Source organism: Branchiostoma floridae, chromosome 2, assembly GCF_000003815.2.
Source record: "Branchiostoma floridae strain S238N-H82 chromosome 2, Bfl_VNyyK, whole genome shotgun sequence".
Taxonomy (NCBI): domain Eukaryota; kingdom Metazoa; phylum Chordata; class Leptocardii; order Amphioxiformes; family Branchiostomatidae; genus Branchiostoma; species Branchiostoma floridae.
In genome coordinates, this window is record NC_049980.1 from 48,860 (window position 1) to 69,436 (window position 20,577).

Genomic DNA, 20,577 nt, shown 5'->3' on the forward strand with positions numbered 1-20,577 from the left:
TTAGGCAGACCCATTTTTTTCTTCAGTTTTTATTTTTCATTGTTTGTGACATATTTTCGATTGTAGCGTCTATTTTCTTTTGGGGACGAACTAACAAATTGGCGCCCTGTGCAATACATTGTTAAGCCATGCAAATTCGATCTAAAACACAATACCAACGTTTCATACCTTGAATCTTTATACCGCTGCAAAGCTGAATTTTTTTAGTTAAAGTCATGGCTGGCAAGAAGGGTACGATTTTAAATCAAAAGTTTGAAGATGTTGTTGATATCACTTTTTGCTTATCTTTTGATATCAATTTTCTCGTTCAGCCTATGATTGTATCCTCTTTAATGATTATCTCACCGTGTCTTCTTTCCTAACAGAGTGTGTTTTAAAATCTATAAAAGGTCCATCTTGAGGACCAGCCAAGGGTTGCTTGAAGCTCTTATTGTCCCCAGCCTTGATTCACTGAAGATTGGTGAAATATCAAAATAACAAGCAGCAGCTATCGTAACAAAACAAAACAAAACAATTGCTATTGATAAAAAGGATTCTGAATCTTGATGTATTTTATCTTTCCCAGGTGAATGTTTCTCTGTTCCAAGGATCAGAGGTTAGAGAGTTAATCTTTGACGGAGTGAACAGTGACAAGTTCAGCTGGTTCTCTAAGGACCGCCTCCTGACGTCTCCTTGGTCGGACCTGCCGATAGAACATACAAACTTCTTTTCCATCGACGGAGATACAAAGTCCATATCTCGCAGGTAATTAAATTAGTCTACCAGTCAGGAAAAACTTATGGCTTCCCGACCTTCTTTAGACATGGTTAGGTGACCCTATTAAACATACTAACCAACCATGGCGTCCTAACCTAGCCTGGAATCCAGCCGTGTTGTGCTTTGGTCGCTCCCCTAAGGTACGCTTCCTGAGAACCCTGTGTTGGTAGGATTCCAGGCTATCCTAACGTTCTCCATACCATGGTTGGTATAAGTTATGCCCTGTCCCATGTCACATGTACATAACAATGACTTCCTAACTTTTTTTTAATGCTATATTTGGTATAAAGTTATAGTTCATCCTTATAACGAATAAGTAACCATGGCTCCCCACACTTTTTCATACCACGGTTGGTATATCATTATATAGTTAATCCTTGTCACACATAACTAACCATTGAATCCTAACTTTCTCCATATCACGGTTGGTATATCGTTATGCATGTAGTTAATTAATCCTTGTCACACATAGCTGACCATGGCCTCCCGACCTTCTCAGACCATGGTACTGCGCGTGACCTCCCGACCTTCTTCAGACCATGGTCAAGTTATAAGCCCCTGCCACTCATAGCTGAACATGCCGGATCATCTTAGGTTATGTCTTAGCGTCTTTACACTGCATTTTTATAAGAAGGTTTACAAACATGTGTCGTATATATTTAACTTAGGTATATTCGATAGATATCAATTTTGGAAAAGAAGACCTAATTTGATCCTGACCTTGTCGCTGCAGATCTTGGTATATCAACCGTAGCTACGGATGGTGCCCTAACGATACCGGCTGGCTGGCTGTAGTGGAGACAGGACCGCGGGCAAAGTGTGAGTGGGAACGTGTACCCGCAGGTCCAGCCATATTGTACTCAAGAAAGTCCACTTATATCAAATGGGCTAACGGTCAGTACCTGGGACTATGTACCAATGCCAATATTAGAATAACATAATAGAATTGAATAGAATGAAGGGGAAGAGAAGAATATAGTATAGTGTAGTGTAGTGTAGTCTAGAAAAGAGTAAGAAATAGATAGAGCACAAAAGAATAAAAGAGAATAGTATACAATAAGATAGCGCAAATAAGTGTAGAAGAGAATAGCATAGAGTTGGATTGAACAGAATAGTGTAGAATAGAATAAAATAGAGCAGAATAGAACATAGTAGTGTAGAATAGAATGAAATGAAATGGAGTAGAGCAGAATAGAATATAATAGACAGTGGACAAATTGTCTGACGTATCGAGAAGTACTTCGAAAATTTAGTAAATCGAGTTCTTTAATATCGTGAACAGTTATTTCTAAAATCTGCTTCTACTGTGTTGCCAGAAGGATGACCTGTAGAACGTTACCCTTTCAGGAGGTGCTGACCTCGGGGTCGCTGACCGGATGGTCATCTCCATCAACACTTGCAGCCCCTAAGGTTTCTCTGACGTCTTGAATTTATCTTTAAGACACTTAGATCTTCTCATCTATTATAAGTAAGTACTATATAGTGGTTGTTGGTTCTATTGATCTTGAAAGACATTTTAACAATGTGAAAAATAATGGACAGTCTCTTTCAAAGCTGGTTCCCGTAAAAACAATAGAATTTATTATTACAATTAACTTAATCATGGGTAGTTTCACTTAACAATAAATACGTGTAATATTATAAACTATTGTCCTGGAGAGTAAGGGACAATACCAGATTCAGATTGAGCCAGAAATGACCAAAGAAAGCTGACCAGTGCTGACTGGTTGAGCCAAGAATGAGCAAAGAAATCTGACCAGTGCTGATGGTGATTTAGACTTTTTTCTGCTCTAATTTTCGTCCCCCAGCTCATACTGGCTGCCTGCCGTCTCTGAAATCATAGTCTGTATAGACTGACTGACACACGCACTCCAGAGTGTCTACCCCAGTGACTTATCGCTGGCTTTGAGAGAGGCCATGGGTACAAAGTATGCATCCAATCAGCACAATAATATATTCTGTATAGGTCTTTAATATGTATCTAAGATTCAATCTAACACCATAGATGCCAAAGTGCTATTTGTGGAGAAGATACCAGAGGAGTAAAAAGGGATTTCACTGGTCCGCTGTTGTTGGTGACAAATTATTGCGGCAACTTTGCGACTTAACGCCGTGCGACACACGGGTAAAATACGTGACCTCGACAAACAAAATGGCCACGCTCGGATCGCGGAACATCACATCCTCAGGTTCAGCGTCAATTTAATACAAAATTTAACTGGAAATTGCAGAGTAGCCTCTGAAATTTGAAATCATGTACAATAATCAAGATTCACCAAAAAGGTATTTCCAGTAGTCACGCCTGCTGGTGACTAGCTTGCGTCAAGTTCAACCCAATTGCGACCAACTTGCGCCGGTTAGCAAATGTATTTCGCAAACAGGCGCGGACCAGTGAGATAACCAAAATTGTTGTAGAAGTAACCTGTATTTACTTTGAAGGTCATTCTAATAATAATACTGAATAGATGTACTATACACATGTACGTATGCGGAATGCCTGACTTGCTTGAAGTGTTTCAACTGAAAATCTTACAAAAATTTCTTGTGTACCAACAGCAGGCTGCTATGTAACGTTGTAGTGAAAGTAAATAAAACAAATTGAACGTTTTCGTGTGTTGGACTTCAACTTTGAACTGAATTGTTTGCCTGACTTAAAATTTGTGACGGGGGGAAAATGTCTCTAGGTAAACAAAGAAGAGGACTAAAATTGGCCACGTTATCTTATACTTACTGTCATATGGAGGATGACATTTGATATGTGCTGATCAACATCATTTGGCGCACCGAATAATAGTCTTACTGATTGAAACAGTTAACATTCATACTATTATACAGCCATCTTGGTGACCTTCGACCTCTCTGTTATAAGAACGCAACAAAATGCAAGGACCATAAAGCTTTACAAATAAATCATTAGTCAAAGAACAGCCAAACGTAAAAGTAAGTAAAAATATTTACAAAGCTTTACTTATTCATACATCGGTATATATACTTTAAGATACCAGTTACAATTCAATAGATACGGCAAGTTTGCATATATATAGTCTACAAGTATATATACTCCTTGATTTGGTTTGGAATTTACTTGTGAAACACTATTCCCCTTTCTATGTCGTGTGGTTGAGTTTTAACATCAATGACCGTTGGGCGACGATGTTTCCCGAGGAACCCCTTCAGACGCTGCCACAGGTACTCCCACACCTCCAGGAGGGTCAGCAGGCTGGCTCCTATAAACAGGCCCATCATTCCTCCTATGTTACCTGTGTCGGATGGGGAGGGGGGGCGTACACATTAGTGAGTATATGTTCTTTTGGCGACGCCTCTGGGGCGGAGGCATTTTCTACAGTATTACGATCGCTTTGAAGGAATGTATTAAAGATGAAGCAGGAGTACTAGTAATACTTGTGAGTGTAAATGTGGACTCTCATTGCACTTGGGGTACCAGTGCGGCACTGCGGGGTTCGTAGATGACTCAACGAATATCAGAGATAAAGAACGAATTTTCTTCCGTTTTGTGTATTTTGTTGTCTTCAAAGACAAAGTCATACTTTTGTTTGCGTATGACGCAAAGTCTAAATTATTCAAAAATCGCAAAAACAATAAAACAGTGCCAAGCGCAGTGAAGGAACCTCGCAGTGCCTCAACGGTGATCCAAGTGCAGTGAGATTTCACCTAAAGGTACTACTGCTAATGAAAACCGACCTACAAAAGAGTATCACAGGAATAAAAGAACATGAGTAAAGCTAGGACTGAGCAACTTCTGAACAGACAGCAGTTCACATTGTAGTACAGCCATTTGAGTAATGAGGCTGTCGATACACGCTCGAGGTACATCCTAGCTAGAACATGGGACCTTCCGAAAGAAAGCTTCAACTATGATGCACCTCCCTGCTTCAAACCGGAGTTCACTAGGGTTGGGTACCGGTAACATAAAATTCAGGTCCAGGTCCGGTTCAGGTCCAGAGGATCAGGTCAAAGGTTTACGCCTGAACCTGGACCTCATTCATTATGTGAGAACTTGTGAATGGGCGATACTCAAAACAATGGTCCATTTCGCAACAGAGAAATATGTTTTGTAGAGTATTCGAATTTGAAATCCTACAAGGCTAACTGCCTCTGTACTATTGAATGTAAAACTTGGTAGAAATGACTATAGACTCCACTCTACTTCTCTCTTATTTTCTTCGAGCGGTAAGCCTTGACACTTGTGAATGCCTGATCATACAATCTATTCATTTTTCAAGAGGTCCAACATCCGGTCCACCGATTTTTCAGGTTCGCTTTTTCAGGACCGGTCCAATAAGAAAAAAAGAAAAAAACAGTTTTGTAGCGGCACGCCGTACCGGTACCCACCCCTAGTGTCCACAGAAATGTTCGCGGTAATTTTGATTCCGCGGTTTTCGCGGTGGCCTCTTCACCGCAAACTCAAAGCCACAGCGAACATTTTCCATTGTAGTATTTGAGTGCAACTATGGTGCGACAGCGAACTTGAAACCACCGCAAACACTCCACTTTCCCGCTAATGCGAAAGTAAATCTCCGCGAACTTAAATGCATTACAGTGTTGGAACAAGGATTGGCCGACATTTACCTTGATACACGTACTTAGTAGTTTTTTTTTTGCAATAAGGAAGTTGATGGCACGTATCAGATGACGTGCATTTATTAAGGAATTTACAACTCACTCCCTTTCTACTTACTTGCAAGTTGTCCTCCGTCCATTGCTTTCAGTTCTGTGATTTTCTGGTAGTTCAGTTTCTCATAGAAGACGCTGAACACGACGCCATTTGCTCTACAGGAAGAAAAATACTACGAGATTATGCTTCAATTCATCAAGTTTTAATTATTTCTTGCACACATTTGCACTTTAACCGCAAACGACATCGAAATAGGGTGATCGATGAATTACTCGTGCCTATGAATGCCTAAGTTACCTGATATAAGCTTCCTTTTATGGGGTACGCCTTCATTCTCGACATCTTTCCGTCGTAATTTCTTTATTGACAAAAAGGGCACCACGCAAGTACCATATATTGATGACGAAGAGCATATATTGATGACGCTATGACAACTCATTTACAAAATCTTAAAAACTTAAATTACGTCGATGCACGTTAACCATCCAGGTAATCGCCAGTGTCACTGACAAAAGATTTGTTGCTAAATCCAAGACGTCTGACCATTTCCAACATCATGTCCAGTTGCTTGTTGAGTAACTTCTTGCCTGTGTTTCTTAATACCCCATTCCCCATTAACAACGCATATAGGTTATTCAACTGATAAAGTGGAACTAGCGCTATCAAAATAACATGCGGTAGAAGCATCGATGAAGTCGTTCAGCAAACTTACGTTATGTAGTTTGAGTCCATGCCCCAGTATGGTGCAAGGTAGGTACGGGTGTGTCTGTTCGGCCACCCTGCGTAGGACACAGACGTGCTGTATGACGTCATACGGCAGGGTACGGGGCAGTCACACTTCAGCTCTCCTCTGATCACCTGATCTAAAACATTAGAAAAGAAACGTTGGACGACATACGAGTTTTAATTTCACCAGTTATGCCGGTGTTCTACACACACACACACATATAAACTAAAAAATATAACCTTAAGGTGATGAATTAGGAGATGAAAAATATTATCTACTCTAGTTATGAGCCTTGACAAGGGGAAATACGAACTTAGTCACGTTTGGGACTGCTGTATCGCACAAGCGCCATCTTGTGGTGAGGAGATGTCGTAGCATATATTACGACCCCGATGTGGGGGGCAAACAAAGTGCTAAAATAATTGCAGATAATAATTTAGCTATATGTAAGTGACCTGTAGTACCGAATACTGTTCTCCTTTGGCCGATGTGGAAGGCAAAGTAAGCTATTAAACACTCACCTAATACATCGTTGACACATGTGAACATGGTAGTCGGGTCACATGTTGGTGCCGTTCCTATTTGGACAGATAGGATAGGTAAACCTTAGGATTGTTAACTTTTAATTTTCTTGCCTTGGAGGCTGGTGTCGCTATTGCTACGTCGACCAAACTGTGATTTGAAACATGCATAAAAGTTTCGCTGCAGAACAACACGCGGACCCGCACATGGCATGTGACCTAGACAACTTCTATCTCTTCTACGAAAATTGTATCACTCCGCTGTTTCAGTCCACATGCGATACACAGAATAAAGTTTGTGGATGGCACACTAAAAAATTCATTACTGCGTCGTTAGATTGATATGAACGAGCATCACGGCATCCATAATTATTTTTTTATTGTACTGTACTGCCATAATGTTGTCAATCAAACTTGTGTCAGCATTAGAGAGAACACTACACTGGACTGACCAGTGGTCATTGACGTGTCACACTGCAGAGTGAGTGGTAACGTATACAGTACACGGTCCAACTTTGTAACTTTGTATTATTGTACACGCCTGATAATAGCTCGAAACACGCTGGCAAATTAGGTGTGCAATTAAAAAGCTTTTACTGTACCTGGTAAGTTGTAAGGCCGACAGCTGCAGTTGCTGACCACGTGTTTACTCCTGCACTCCAGATAGCAGCCGTTCAGCGTGTAGGTGTCGTAATACTCCAGCTGTCGGTCCTCGCAGACCCCCCACGGAGGCACGTGGTTCTCGTACTGGGGAGGGGGAAATGTTGAATTGTGTTAAGGGATAAGAAGCTACTTCGGTATTGTATTCGCTGCAGTGTAACTGATTGCAGTCTCACAATTTAGCTCCTGGTTACAAATGAGTTGGTAAAGGCATCTCGGCTGCGGTTACATTTTTGGCGACGCCTCAGGGGCTAGCCTAATATTATAGAGAGCGTTCGTTTGACAAGAATTCCCAAAATTCCACAGGCATATCAGGAATTCTTCCCCATGCCTGTGTAGTTGCATCATCCCTTTAGAGCCATACATATAGCTTGGTGAAAGGATAGAACACAAAAACAACACACCTTCAATAACAATCATTAATACCTATAAACACTAAAACCGTCGCCATGGCAATAGTTTTTATTGCCACACTTATCTGAACTTCAGTACTCACCAGTATCCGCTTGACGGAAACGAAAGCGTGGTTTCCCGGCGCGAGGGCGATGCCCTGGGTGTCCATCATGGGAGGTTCCCTCGGATCGTGCACCAGGAGCTTCAGTCCTACCTCCGCATTCCCACCAGCGGTATACGTTTCAGTGTACTCATCCTATTAAAGCAAGTGCCATTTATTGCATAATAACAATGGAGGGTTCATATCAGGTGACAGTAGATGCACAGTAATCTCCAAGTAGATCCTACTGTAGCATAGGATAGTATCAATAGCTGGCAGAGGAGTGTAGACGACCTAGGGGTGTGTTTCGCTACATGGCAAATGGACACCTTTTGGCTGACTACACTCCTTGGCCAGTTTGGTACTAGTTATCTTATGCAATTGTAGGATCTGCTTGGAGATTAGATGCACAGTAAAAATACAGCGCCAGCTCATTTTGTCTTTTTCGTTTGTCTACTACCATGCCCTAACTAGCAAATCCTATCTTATGATTATTATTGCTTGCCCATATTTGGGTATCTGCAAGGCTTTCTGAACAATTGTTTGTGTTGATATAAATTTGCACGATGTCATATATTCAATGTAGACGATAATACAATCTTCACTACGCTTCTTATCAGGTATATTCAACCGCCATCTAAGTACTACTTTATCATCAGGAACATGAAATGTGACCTAGGAAACTTATATTACTCTCAACTAAGATAATCCATTTGTATCACTTTCATTTGTATCACTGCGCGTTCAGCTCATATGAAGTAAGCAGAATAGAGTTTGGAGTCAGCTTAGTATGCCTTTATCATGTCGTCGTTAGCTGAATGAAAATAACCTCTGCACGTCAGAAAACAGTATACACGAATTCAACTGTCTCACGTGGCGGCCATTATAGATCTAAAATGAGGTCAATGAGGCAAACAGACAAAACGTATTTCTAAAATAAGCTCCCATCTAGTTTCCCCCAGACCCCCAAAAATTCACAATATAAAATCAAATAATAAATATCATAACCAGTGTTATGCATCGAAAGATGCAGCAATTTAGAGTAGACTGTTCCCATTATATTAGTCCCTTAAGAGATGCAGATTAAAAACATACTAATGCAAATATTTGACAGAAATGCAGCCATTCTCCTTTCGGTCGCTTTCCTAATTGCCAGCCTATCATCCATTAAACTGCTAATCATGATGGACAGTCTTTTGTTTGCCTCATTGGCCTCGTTTTCGAACTATCATGGCCGCCGCGTGAGAAAGGTGTATACTATGCCCACTCACCACTTTAAGGTCGATGAACGCCATGAATCCTTGGCTGGAACCCTGCATGGATTGTTTTAGCGGGTTGTCGGCATCAGCGTTAAAGGTATAGCAGTTTCCGTAGTGGCCGAATGAATGTGTGAAGTTCTGTTGGCATAGACATGGATTGAAATAGCTGTATGTGCTCGCTAACAAATGTAGGCATCTATATAGTTTTACTACATGACTGACTACAAAATCCACGTGAGCGTTAGTCTCTATCATAAACTGGGTAATATACAGTCAAAAGCTATTGTGAATTGTGATTATGGCTACAGCGGAGTAAAAGGTTTTTACTTTGTGGCGACTTTTGTGGCGTAACAGGTAGAGCGTTTGACTCGGAATCTAGAGGGCCCGAGTTCGATATACCCGCCGTGCCCCCGACGTACGTTGTGCCCTTTACACGACCTTCCCCACTTCAGGCCAGGTGTATACTTGAGGTAGCAGAACACAGTTTTCGGCCTATAAGGATTTCTATATATAGTTAAGGACCACAAGGTGACTGACATCGACGCTGATCAAGTCATAGCAGGGTGCAGTTTTCAAGCACGACAAACTAATATGTTGAAGTCGAGGGTATAACCTACCGAAATAATTGAAAAACAGAAAAAAGTTGTCGTTTTGAATTTTTTAAAGACCTCTTTTAAATGGGGTCATGCGGGGTCATGCGGAACTGCAGCTGACTCACAGGTGCAGGCAGCTGTAAGGTCACGCGCATTTATACACCAAATGGACAAACATCAAAACCTTACACATACCACCTAAAAGTCGACTTCTTATACTACCATATAGCAAAGCTCATTCCCCGCTGACTTTCACGTTACGGTGTTTACAGGCGCTTCCAGATTTGGGCCGCACTACGTTTTTACCCCTACCCACGGGGGTCGCGGATAAATACTGTGGCCTTCGGCCGTCGGGTGATTCGACCCGCGGTCGGGCTGATACCTCGGGTGACGGTGATACGGAATACACCGTGTTGTATTCTATATATAGCAAAGCTCATTCGCCACTGTCTTTCACGTGACGGTGTTTACAGGCGCTTCCAGATTTCGGCCGCACTACTTTTTTACCCCTACGCAATAGGTCGCAGGTAAATACTGTGGGCTGCGACCTTGACTTCGATCGGAGAGGTAAAAGAAAAGACTACCTTTCTGTCTGTACTGTGTATATGTGGCACTGTTGATATAATTTACTAACTTGAGTGCAGTGCCACATTGTCCTCGTCTGTCCAAAAAGCAATTAGAAAGAAATTGTATGAACTTACCCGTTCGGTACAGTGGACCCCCTTCCAAATGCATAGAGGCATGCGATTCCAGTGGATGTCAAAGCCTTTTTGCAACAGGAGATCCTCAACATTCATGCCCTGTTTTGTAACAAAGTTAAAGATACACAAAATGGTCCCGTTTGTGAAAGACACATATAGTGGGTCTACATATCGAAAATTTTAGGACATTCAAAATACCTCATCATCGTAACACGGTTGTTGCATACTTACTTACTCATACTCGAGCTTTTCATCACTCTTTACAATAGGGTAAATCGTGAAGGGGCCATTGCAAAAACAAGTTTGTCATCAAACTGTACACAGTAAACAAATACATACTAGGTATCTGCAAAAATCGGTTTCAAGGCACCTATGATCCTCTAATAACGTCACATATCCCAACGTCCAGTGCGCGTCATGAAATTCCAATTCCGATGGTCGAAAATTTGGTTACCTATTCCTCTGTGTAAGATTGAAAATAAGGACTCTAGATTGTTATCGTACCAAGGCAATTGAGTTTTTATTCTAACATTTACTGCATGTGGAGCCCTACACACACACACACACACACACACACACACACACACACACACACACACACGAACACTTACCTCCGTGGTGGAATTGACGGTCTCATCAGGTATCGCACCACCGGCTATGATCGTGTCAACGTCAAGCTGAACAGCGTACAGGAACATCGACAGGTAGACGAAGTCAATGATCTTCAGCTTACTTTCGTCAAATCTGCAAAAATGTAAATGTAAATACCACGTATGAAAATTATGTTTGTATGTGTGTGTGTGTGTGTGCGTGCGTTTGTGTTTATGTGTTTGTGTGTGTGTTCGTGCGTTTGTGTTTATTTGTTTCTGTGTGCGTATGTGTGTGTGTGTGTTTGCGTTTGTGTGCGTGTGCGTGTGCGCGCACGTTTGTGTGTATGTGTTTGTATGTGTGTGTGTGTGTGTGTGTGTGTTTGTGTGCGTGTGTGTGTGTGTGCGTCTGTGTGTGTGTGTAGTGTGTGTGTGTGTGTGTGTTTGTGCGTGTGTGTGTGTGTGCGTTTATGTGTATGTGTTTGTGTGTGTGTGTGTGTGTGTTGGGGTATATGTGAATGTAGGCGTGTGTATGTATGTGCATTTGTATGCTTGTGTTTTTGTCATCAACACCAAAGAACACCATACACTGAAAACGCTGTACGTATAACTTCACCTACTTGTTCATGTTGCAGATTGTGACCGCCGGAAAAATCACCTCATCGTCAAACTCCAACTTCGTATCAGTGATGGTGTCGTAGCTGAAGTAGTCGATAATCCTGGGCAGTGCGAAGAAAACAAAAAGCTATAAACTTATCGCAGAGATCGATGCGCAGGACTCGCAGATTGGAATTTTTGGCGATGCCTCAGTGGCTAGCTAGCTGAGGCGTTATGCTTCCGTTTGACAAGAATTCCCCAAATCCCGCAGGCATGTCAGGAATTTTCCCCGCCTGCGTAGTTGCATCATCCCTTTATTTTTAGTGTTTCTGTTTTCACTTTATTGCATACCAAGTAAACAAGAGTTCGGAAACCTCATACCTCCATGAAATATTTTAATTATGTTAATGACTTTGACATCTGCATTATTTATGCTTGGCTATGTACACCTTTAGCTAACTTACAGAGGTCACAATATTGGCAATCCAATAACGTAATACATGTGCTTGGAAGTATTTGGACACTTTCACATTAATTATGCAAATTAGGGACTTATTTGCATAATTGGAATCTGCTAATCTTCTACCTGCCACAAACTACGTATGTTACATGTACTTGAGTCCTATAATGGAAAATACTGTTAATGTAGATTTTCCTCATTAAGTATGCAAATTAAGTCAAAATTTGCATAATTTGCACTTCATTATGTACATCTCTGCCAAAGATACCTGCGTGCTAAATATCACGGAAATCCATTGTTCTTTTGTTCCGTTATGCTCCTTGGAAGATTTTGACCAGAATGCCCCTGCAGTTCCAGAGCAAGCCGCTAGGGGGCCCAAACATACATCACTTTTTCTTTACATCACAAGCTGCCACCAAAAAATCAAGACTAAAGCATGTCCAGGTCAAAAGATACAAGAAATCGGAGTTCTGCTGCAGTACCAAGGTCACATACCTTGACCTTCGTCTTCCCAACACCTACCCACATACCAAATATCATTACAATCCATCCAGAGGTTCTAAAGTTATGCTGGCCACAAATATGCGGAAACACAAACACACACACACAGAGAGACAGACAGACACACCAAAAACTATACCTCCATTTTTCATGGAGGTAACTACCTCATGGCGTAACACACCAGGTTTGTACTGGACAGTACTAGCTGCATATCCTATCAAATTTGTTATGATCTACTCATACAAGGAACCAGCCCTAACTCTTTTTTATAAGTTCAATTGGTTCTGTAACGTACTGGTGGTGTGGCTTTCTTCAAGGACCGCTATTTGTTTAATGTTCTATCGGAGGAATGTCCCTAACCGAAGCTATGTACTCATATTTACCTGAGTGAATTAATGGAATTCTCTTGCGCGGAAGAATGTGGTCATCGAACAAAAAAAAAACGACGTATTCGTCCGCAATCTTTACCTACCTATAGCTACTAGAAAGTAAAAACAATGTCAATACGGAACTCATACGGACTTGCATATACGCAAATGTGTGCAAACCTATTAACACAGATTCCCATAATTAGTCAATAATAATCATAAATGTCGATGAAAACTTACATAGTGCTGAACATGTAGGCGAAGCCGCTGTATGAAGAAAGAATGGCGAGAACCCACAGGACCCGGAAGTAACCGCTCGGGGCGATCACAATCTGAGGGAGAGATGGAACAGCTGGTGGTCAAGACAAATGATGCAAAATGTTGATACATTAAGGACAATATCTGCTTCACTGCGATGCTGTACGTCGACTTCGAGTTTTCAATTTTCGCCCGTTTCAAAAAAACTACAGTACAGTATATCTTTCAAAGAAGCTAAATGATTGTTTACGCCGTCAAAGACTATTACACGCTCTCGTTCTTTCCTCGCACCATCCAGGAGTGGGATGAACTGGTGTGGTGGAGGCGGATTTTCTCCCCCAGTTTAAAACTGATCTGGGGAGGGCCCTGCTGCATTGAGTCGCCCCTACACGTCCTTGTATATATGTAAATAACACTAACCTACTTTATCCACTTGTCTTTTCCTTTGCACCATCAGTTGTCTCTGTTGCTTAGTGTTTACCTTTATTTTCCCGATGTTTATTTGTCATTTGTTACTAGCACCTTGCGCATTGTTAGTAATCCCTGTTACAGGGGCTCAGCAGTAACGAAAGAAGAAAGAATATTCCGTGCCAATACGTGTGTTCAGTCATTTGTTTTTCTTACAGGCCCCAATTAGTTGTAGGGCGCCCAGAGAATGTTATCCGTATAATCCGATCATTATGCCCTTTAGTGAAACGCGTATTGTTCTAGCTGTAAGGAATGCTGTTTTACTAGATACGATTACTCCCCCCCCCCCCCACACACACACACGCAAGATTTTAAAAACACATGTAACCAGTACTATGGAAAATCTGACACATTGTGTACACGTAAAAAATTGCCACGTTCAATGTCACTTTTGTCAATAGGTGTTTCACCTCAACGGATGTAGCAAGCAGAGTGATGGACAAAAATACCCTAGGAAATCAAGGCTTCACCTATTTTGTCCAAAGTAGCCATCTTGTATCCTATTGCAAACGGTAATCAAAATACTTTTCAGGGACTTAGTTTGCGAAATAAAACAATTTTCATTTCCCTTAGTAGAAACAAATCCAACACTCACCCTGTTAAGTCCATGTAGAGTCGTGTTACCGGCGAACTCTTTCTCCGGGGACTCTTTCTCCTCCTCCGGCGACATGGCGGACGGTTACTGCTAGTACAGAAGCGGTGAATCGTACTGGAAAGAAATTGTTCCAAATTGAGAGCAAATTTGTTGATCGTGTCGATTTACACCTCAGTCCAAAAAGGCCACCAGAATATCCTTATCCTTAAGAAATTTGGGTTCTGTTATTACTGATACCTTGAACTGACAAAAACCGAGTCATGAACACAGTGCCTTTTACACCAAGACAACTTATGCCACTAGATCCCCTTTTAACAATACATTAAAAGGCACCCTGCGGGTCAGCACTAGTGTTTACACTAAAGTCGTTACCATCGTAACGTGTTCAACACAATGCACAGCTATTGAAATGGTATCTTCAAGACTTTGTTTATCTTACTGTCAAAAGGATAACTCACACAGTACCGTAATTCACAACACAATACACAGCTACTGGAAAGGTATCCCCATAAATTTGTTTTTCTTACTGTCAAAAGGGTCATTCACACAGTAATTCAAAACACAATACACAGATACTGGAATAATATCCTCCGGACTTTGTTTATCTTACTGTCAAAATGATCATTCACACAGCAACTCAAAATCTATTTTACTATAGATATTTAGGTTGTTAAGTATGCAGTAGAAAAATATATAATTTTTGTTTTCAGACGACTAAGGATTCTGGTTATTCCAAAGGATCATACACACAGCAATTCAAAACCAATCTTACTAGAGTCAAGTTATTGAGTATGCAACAGTAAACTATACATTTTTATCAGACGGTTAAGGGTTCTGGTAAAAGTGCACTCTATCCAGTATAAATCTCACCTCCCTGTTGAGTCGATTCTATTTATCAGTCATTCTTTCTGAAACCGGTTACATAACGGCTTACTTGCTGTGCCCTTCCTTATGTTATTTTTCTAATACATTCTATATAGTCTACAATAATGCGCTACTTAGAATTTAGTAGTAAAAAAAAAAGAACTCGTGGCGACCGCCCACTTACCTTCCGCTATTTGAAGCGTTTCATGAGGTTAATTTAATTGATAAAGCATTGAGTAAATTGACTATGGCTGTGTTAAACAGTCTGTCTTTGCATTATGTTGCTTACCTTTTAATAGTGAACCGCCTTCCCGTGTTGTCAATCGCCCTAAATGAAAAGCTCTTTCGAGACACTGACAACGTACCGTCTGTTGTGAACTCAACGCCTGAAGGTTTAGTAGTTTGTTTCCAACACATTTATTCGAGTTGATATAGATTAGACAAAGGTCATTATAAGGCCTATTATAGTCACCCTTATACCTGTACGTGCACCTTTTCCCATAATTGTTGTTTCCTTAAAGGACATGTAAGGAAGAACGTTGGAGTGGCCAGACAGATGCCCTACATATAGGACGATTGAGCTAATGGCTATAGTAATAAGACCTAGGAAAAATACTTTGTGTCTGGTTACCTGACCGACCCTATTAGTAAAACTAGCTTGGGGTTGTTGGGGGGGGGGGGGGGTAACTATAATTTTAGATACTAGATATGTCTAGTAAATCATGTATATCATTTTATATCGTTAAACACTACTTGTCTTGACCGGTAATCTGGAAGCAAAAGGGAATCCTCTCCGATCGTCCCAATTTTCTTTTCTTCATTTTTCCTAGGATTTACTTTACTCGTACGCGTTGTGATCAGAAGATCGGAGGACGACAAAAGGCGGGAGTAGATAGACAAAGACGGTCTCACCTGGTGGGTCAGACGGTGACGACAAAGATGTGACCAAGACAACACCTTTCCTTTAAGTATACATGTTCAGACATATTTCCCTTACCTGTGCGTCTGAAGGAACTCTCGTTGTGGCAGAACAGGTGAAGACGAACGTGAAAGACGTCAGGTAAAAACTGTTCTACAGGACGTAAAAAGCAATGACGTCACCGGGTCTAGGATGTCGGGATCGTCCTACATTGTTCGACTTCCGGTGGGGAATATTCTTGCGGCGCCTATATACAGGTAGTAGATTTGAGGAAAAACATTCCTAAATGAATAAACTGGACAAACGACAGACTTCTTGCTTGTGGATAGTGTAAAATTTCTTTGAAAACGTCACATGTTGAATATCAGACCAACTGTTACTGTTGTATTGTGTTGTATGGTACCGCATTGTATTATGTCCGAAACATGGGCCACTGCATTCCTGCTGAAACTCGTCTTTACATCTAAATGAGCTATATAATGCCATGTTGATTCGATCACCCTCTGCAAAGTCACGGTATATATTTCCTCATTTTGTAGCTGCTTTGTACAATTCCCAGTATTGTTTAAAGCCTTTTTTTGGATGGATGTCAGTTATGAGCGCAAATAAACATGGCCCGAGAAAAAATGGCATTTGAATGTTGGAAGACAAGCTGGCTCTGGCGCGAGCCCCGGTCATGTGTGGACGGTCCACAGCCTTCTGTAACAGTTCAGTCAGGGAGAACGCCCTTCACTGACACGGGAATAAAACGCTTCGTTCCATCTCTTTACTCCACAAGAAAGCTAGAACCTAAAACCTCTCAAAGATGAATACACCTTAATTTTATTCTTTACGGTTACACTGTGATGTCTTAGCAATGCCTAAAAACCTCAAAATCTTCACGGACGTTTCGAACGACTGAACGACAAGACGAAAAGCTACCAAACATGACATTCCAGGGGCTACAGTTACCTTACGACTCCTTTAGACCATGCGTCAAGGTTGTGTGGTGGGTTTAGAACGTTCTAGATGTTAACTGCCTACACTACACCAGTCTGGTTTTTATGTTACAGAACTCAAATGAACTCAAACTGGTTTTTAGGTCGAACTGATCTTGCTCCAAAATGTTCTTAGTCCTAAAATAACAAAGGTACCCCCATGGCCTTTTAAAGGCCGTAGGGTCAAAGGGATTTTGTTATCTACTGCGTCTAGGCCACGGTATTGCAAGGCATAGCCCAACCGTTTTCTTCCACCGCCTTTTACCTCCCCAACCGAACCCATTTTTACACCTGCCAGTAGAGTGGGGAGAGTCATGTAAAATGCCTTTCCCACTGACGCAATTGCAAGATCGGTGGCATGACACGATTCGAACCCAGGAACGTTAACACTGGGTTCTGCGTCAAGCATCTTGCAGTTACCCAACGCAACCCCACCCACTGACTCAATACAAAATAATCCAGCAACAGGCTACTTTTACTTTATAGAACGACATCTCAGATAGAATCCAATATCTTTCATCAGTAACTGATAATGTTTTTATCTATTTGTACTTTCTAAGTTTCTATATAGGTGCCAAGCCTTCATCTTCTGGTCTCATAAGTTCATACGTACGGCAGTCATCGTTTGTAATCGTTGCCTTGAGACCATATTGAATCATTTGACACTAAATAAAACTACCAGTGCGCAAATAATACGTCCAAGGGAAAGTCTGTTTTTGTCATGCCCTTGGTACATATATACTGCATCAAATCTAGCTATAGCTATACCATTAAAGCACCCGTGGAAGGTTTTCTGGACTAGCCTTTTGTCAACTGTCTCCGTAGTAAGGCTTGAACCATGCCATTGTAGTGTTAGAGTTATGTACCATTGTAAACAAGTCATGACTGTATCATGTGCAGAACACTAGATATAAATATCAGACGCTCTGCTACAGTACCATGAAAAATTGACAGGGAGCCCTAAATCCAATTTACTACCAATTCCAATAAAGATCCATTAACACATTCTCGAGCAATGATGTTCATAGACACACACAAATTAAACCAAATTATCATCATTAACACACACACACACGCACTCCCTCCTTACATAACCCTCCTGGGCAGTGCAAGATAAAAACCTAACAACACACAACGGAAAATTTCAGTAAAGACCATATTTAACAAAGTCTTACCTATTACTTGCCTGGTAACGACTGTTTGACAAAACGGCTTGAGAATGACACATTCTCTCACTCTTTGCGTGATCTCAACCGTTCTGGGTGACAAGCTCTTAAGAGTGGTTTTCTAAAGCCGTGCGTCTTTGCGTACAGCCCATGCGTGACCTCCCGTGTCCAGCTTTGTTTGGGGATCAAGCCAGGCGTTCGTCTGTAAAGGCCTGAGGCCACAGCCCGGCAAATAGCCTATTTGTACAGTTTGTTGTCTCCCGTGAAAGGGAATTTATTTTGGCTACGCCCCCAAGACGGTGTCTGTTTTGTCGACAGGGCCGGAGGCCACAGCCCGGCAAATCGCTTTTTGTACAGTTTGTTGCCTCCCGTGACAGGGAAATTATTTTGGCCACGCCTCCAAGGTGGTGTCTGTTTTGTCGAAAAGGCCTGAGGCCACAGCCAGGCAAATTGCCTATTTGTACAGTTTGTTATCTCCAGTGAAGGGGAATTCATTTTGGCCACGCCTCTGGGGTGGAGTTTATTTTGTCGACAAGGCCTGAGGCCACAGCCCAGCAAATTGCCAATTTTTACAGTTTCCTGTGAAGGGGAACTTATTTTGGCTACGCCTCCAAGGCGATATCTGTTTTGTCGACAATGTCTGAGGCCACGTACAGCCCAGCAAATTGCCTATTTTTACGGTTTGTAGTCTCCCGTAAAAGGAAATTTATTTTGGCCACGCCTGCAAGGCGATATCTGTTTTGTCGACAAGGTCTAAGGCCACAGCCCGGCAAATTGCCTATTTGTGCAGTTTGTTGTCTCCGTGAAAGGAAATTTATTTTGGCCACGCCTCCAAGGCGGTATCAGTTTTGTCGAAAAGGTCTGAGGCCACAGCTAGGCAAATTGCCTATTTGTGCAGTTTGTTGTCTCCGTGAAAGGAAATTGATTTTGGCCACGCCTCCAAGGCGGTATCTGTTTTGTCGACAAGGCCTGAGGCCACAGCCAGGCAAATTGCCTATTTGTACAGTTTGTTGTCTCCTGTGAAAGGAAATTTATTTTGGCCACGCCTGCAAGGCGGTATCTGTTTTGTCGACAAGGTCTGAGGCCACAGCTAGGCAAATTGCCTATTTTTACAGTTTGTTGTCTCCGTGAAAGGAAATTTATTTTGGCCACGCCTCCAAGGCGGTATCTGTTTTGTCGAAAAGGTCTGAGGCCACAGCTAGGCAAATTGCCTATTTGTACAGTTTGTTGTCTCCTGTGAAATGAAATTTATTTTGGCCACGCCTCCAAGGCGGTATCTGTTTTGTCGACAAGGTCTGAGGCCACAGCCCGGCAAATTGCCTATTTTTACAGTTTGTTGTCTCCCGTGAAGGGGAATTTATTTTGGCCACGCCTCTGGGGTGAAGTTATTTTGCCTCCATGTCGCAAAGCAACACGTGAGAAATGATAAGAACGGTTGGGGTCAAATAAAATACTTTATTTAATGAAAATATCATTATTGTTTATCACACGCGCAATGCATCCTTTGTCTACAATTACATACTGTGTACAAAATGATTCCACGTACTTTCAAAATATAAACAGTGTCATTCAAATGTCAAAGTAACATTTTTCATAGATCCAAACCACTCTTGCTCACAAATAAGAGCACAAATAGGTCACATAGCTTAGATCTCTATGCGTAGCTTGATTAGTTAATTAGTTGTGAGAGAAAAATACTACAGAGCAATATTTTGGATCAATACTGAAATATTTAGAATAAAATAAAAACAATGATAAAACATGAAATAATGTTATATCTTATAATAACAAACAGTACTTCCCATTTGCTAATAATTAATAACGCTTTGGAAATTGAACCCAGAAATGAGTTGTAAGTGCCACGGTTATGATAAAATTTATAAAAAAATAATAAATATTTGCAACTGAAATGAACATGTCCACCATATCGACAACATTCCTCTTCACCATCACATTACAATATAGTCAGCGAAAAAGCATTACGCTTTGTCTCACGTACTCCACTTCGAGTTCAAACTAGTTTAATCACTAACTGCTTTTTTCTACATTTCTGCTGTTATCATTAAAAGTGCTTATGTTACACTTAACACTAGATGAATACAATTTCAGTTAAATTCATTAATATTAAAAAAAAAACGTTAAGTACAAAATAGACACGCTTCTGCTGTTTTTGAACATCGGATATTTCAAGTCCTACTTCCAATTCTTGATCAAGTTTTCATATTATATAATGTTACATTTCCTGCTTCACAAAATAATCATAAGAATATTTCAGAGGCGTATCAAGATCTGGAAGTATGATTTGTAATATGCAATGTTCAATAACATCAGAAGAGTGTATATTTTACACAGACGTCTTATTTAAAAATAAAGTATTATGGCTAAATTTGCTTTATGTTGGTGACACAAACACTTAAATCTACTTATCTGTTCATTTATTACCTTCGCCGAGAAGGTTATGTTTTGGGAAG

At 41.1% G+C, this 20,577-nt stretch overlaps 1 protein-coding gene across 1 annotated transcript; it reads right to left on the reverse strand.

Moving 5' to 3' along the window:
* Positions 1-2,743: 2,743 nt before the first annotated feature.
* Positions 2,744-16,177, reverse strand: LOC118431729 (acid-sensing ion channel 1C-like). The gene is made up of 13 exons (XM_035843015.1): positions 16,042-16,177; positions 14,181-14,294; positions 13,100-13,191; positions 11,554-11,652; positions 10,958-11,090; positions 10,347-10,445; positions 9,065-9,190; positions 7,797-7,949; positions 7,243-7,387; positions 6,641-6,697; positions 6,105-6,255; positions 5,456-5,547; positions 2,744-4,016 (listed from the first exon to the last, which is right to left on the reverse strand). Exons 2-13 carry the CDS (start codon positions 14,253-14,255, stop codon positions 3,838-3,840), a joined length of 1,401 nt encoding a protein of 466 aa, XP_035698908.1. The 5' UTR covers positions 14,256-14,294; positions 16,042-16,177; the 3' UTR covers positions 2,744-3,837.
* Between the last annotated feature and the right edge of the window lie 4,400 nt (positions 16,178-20,577).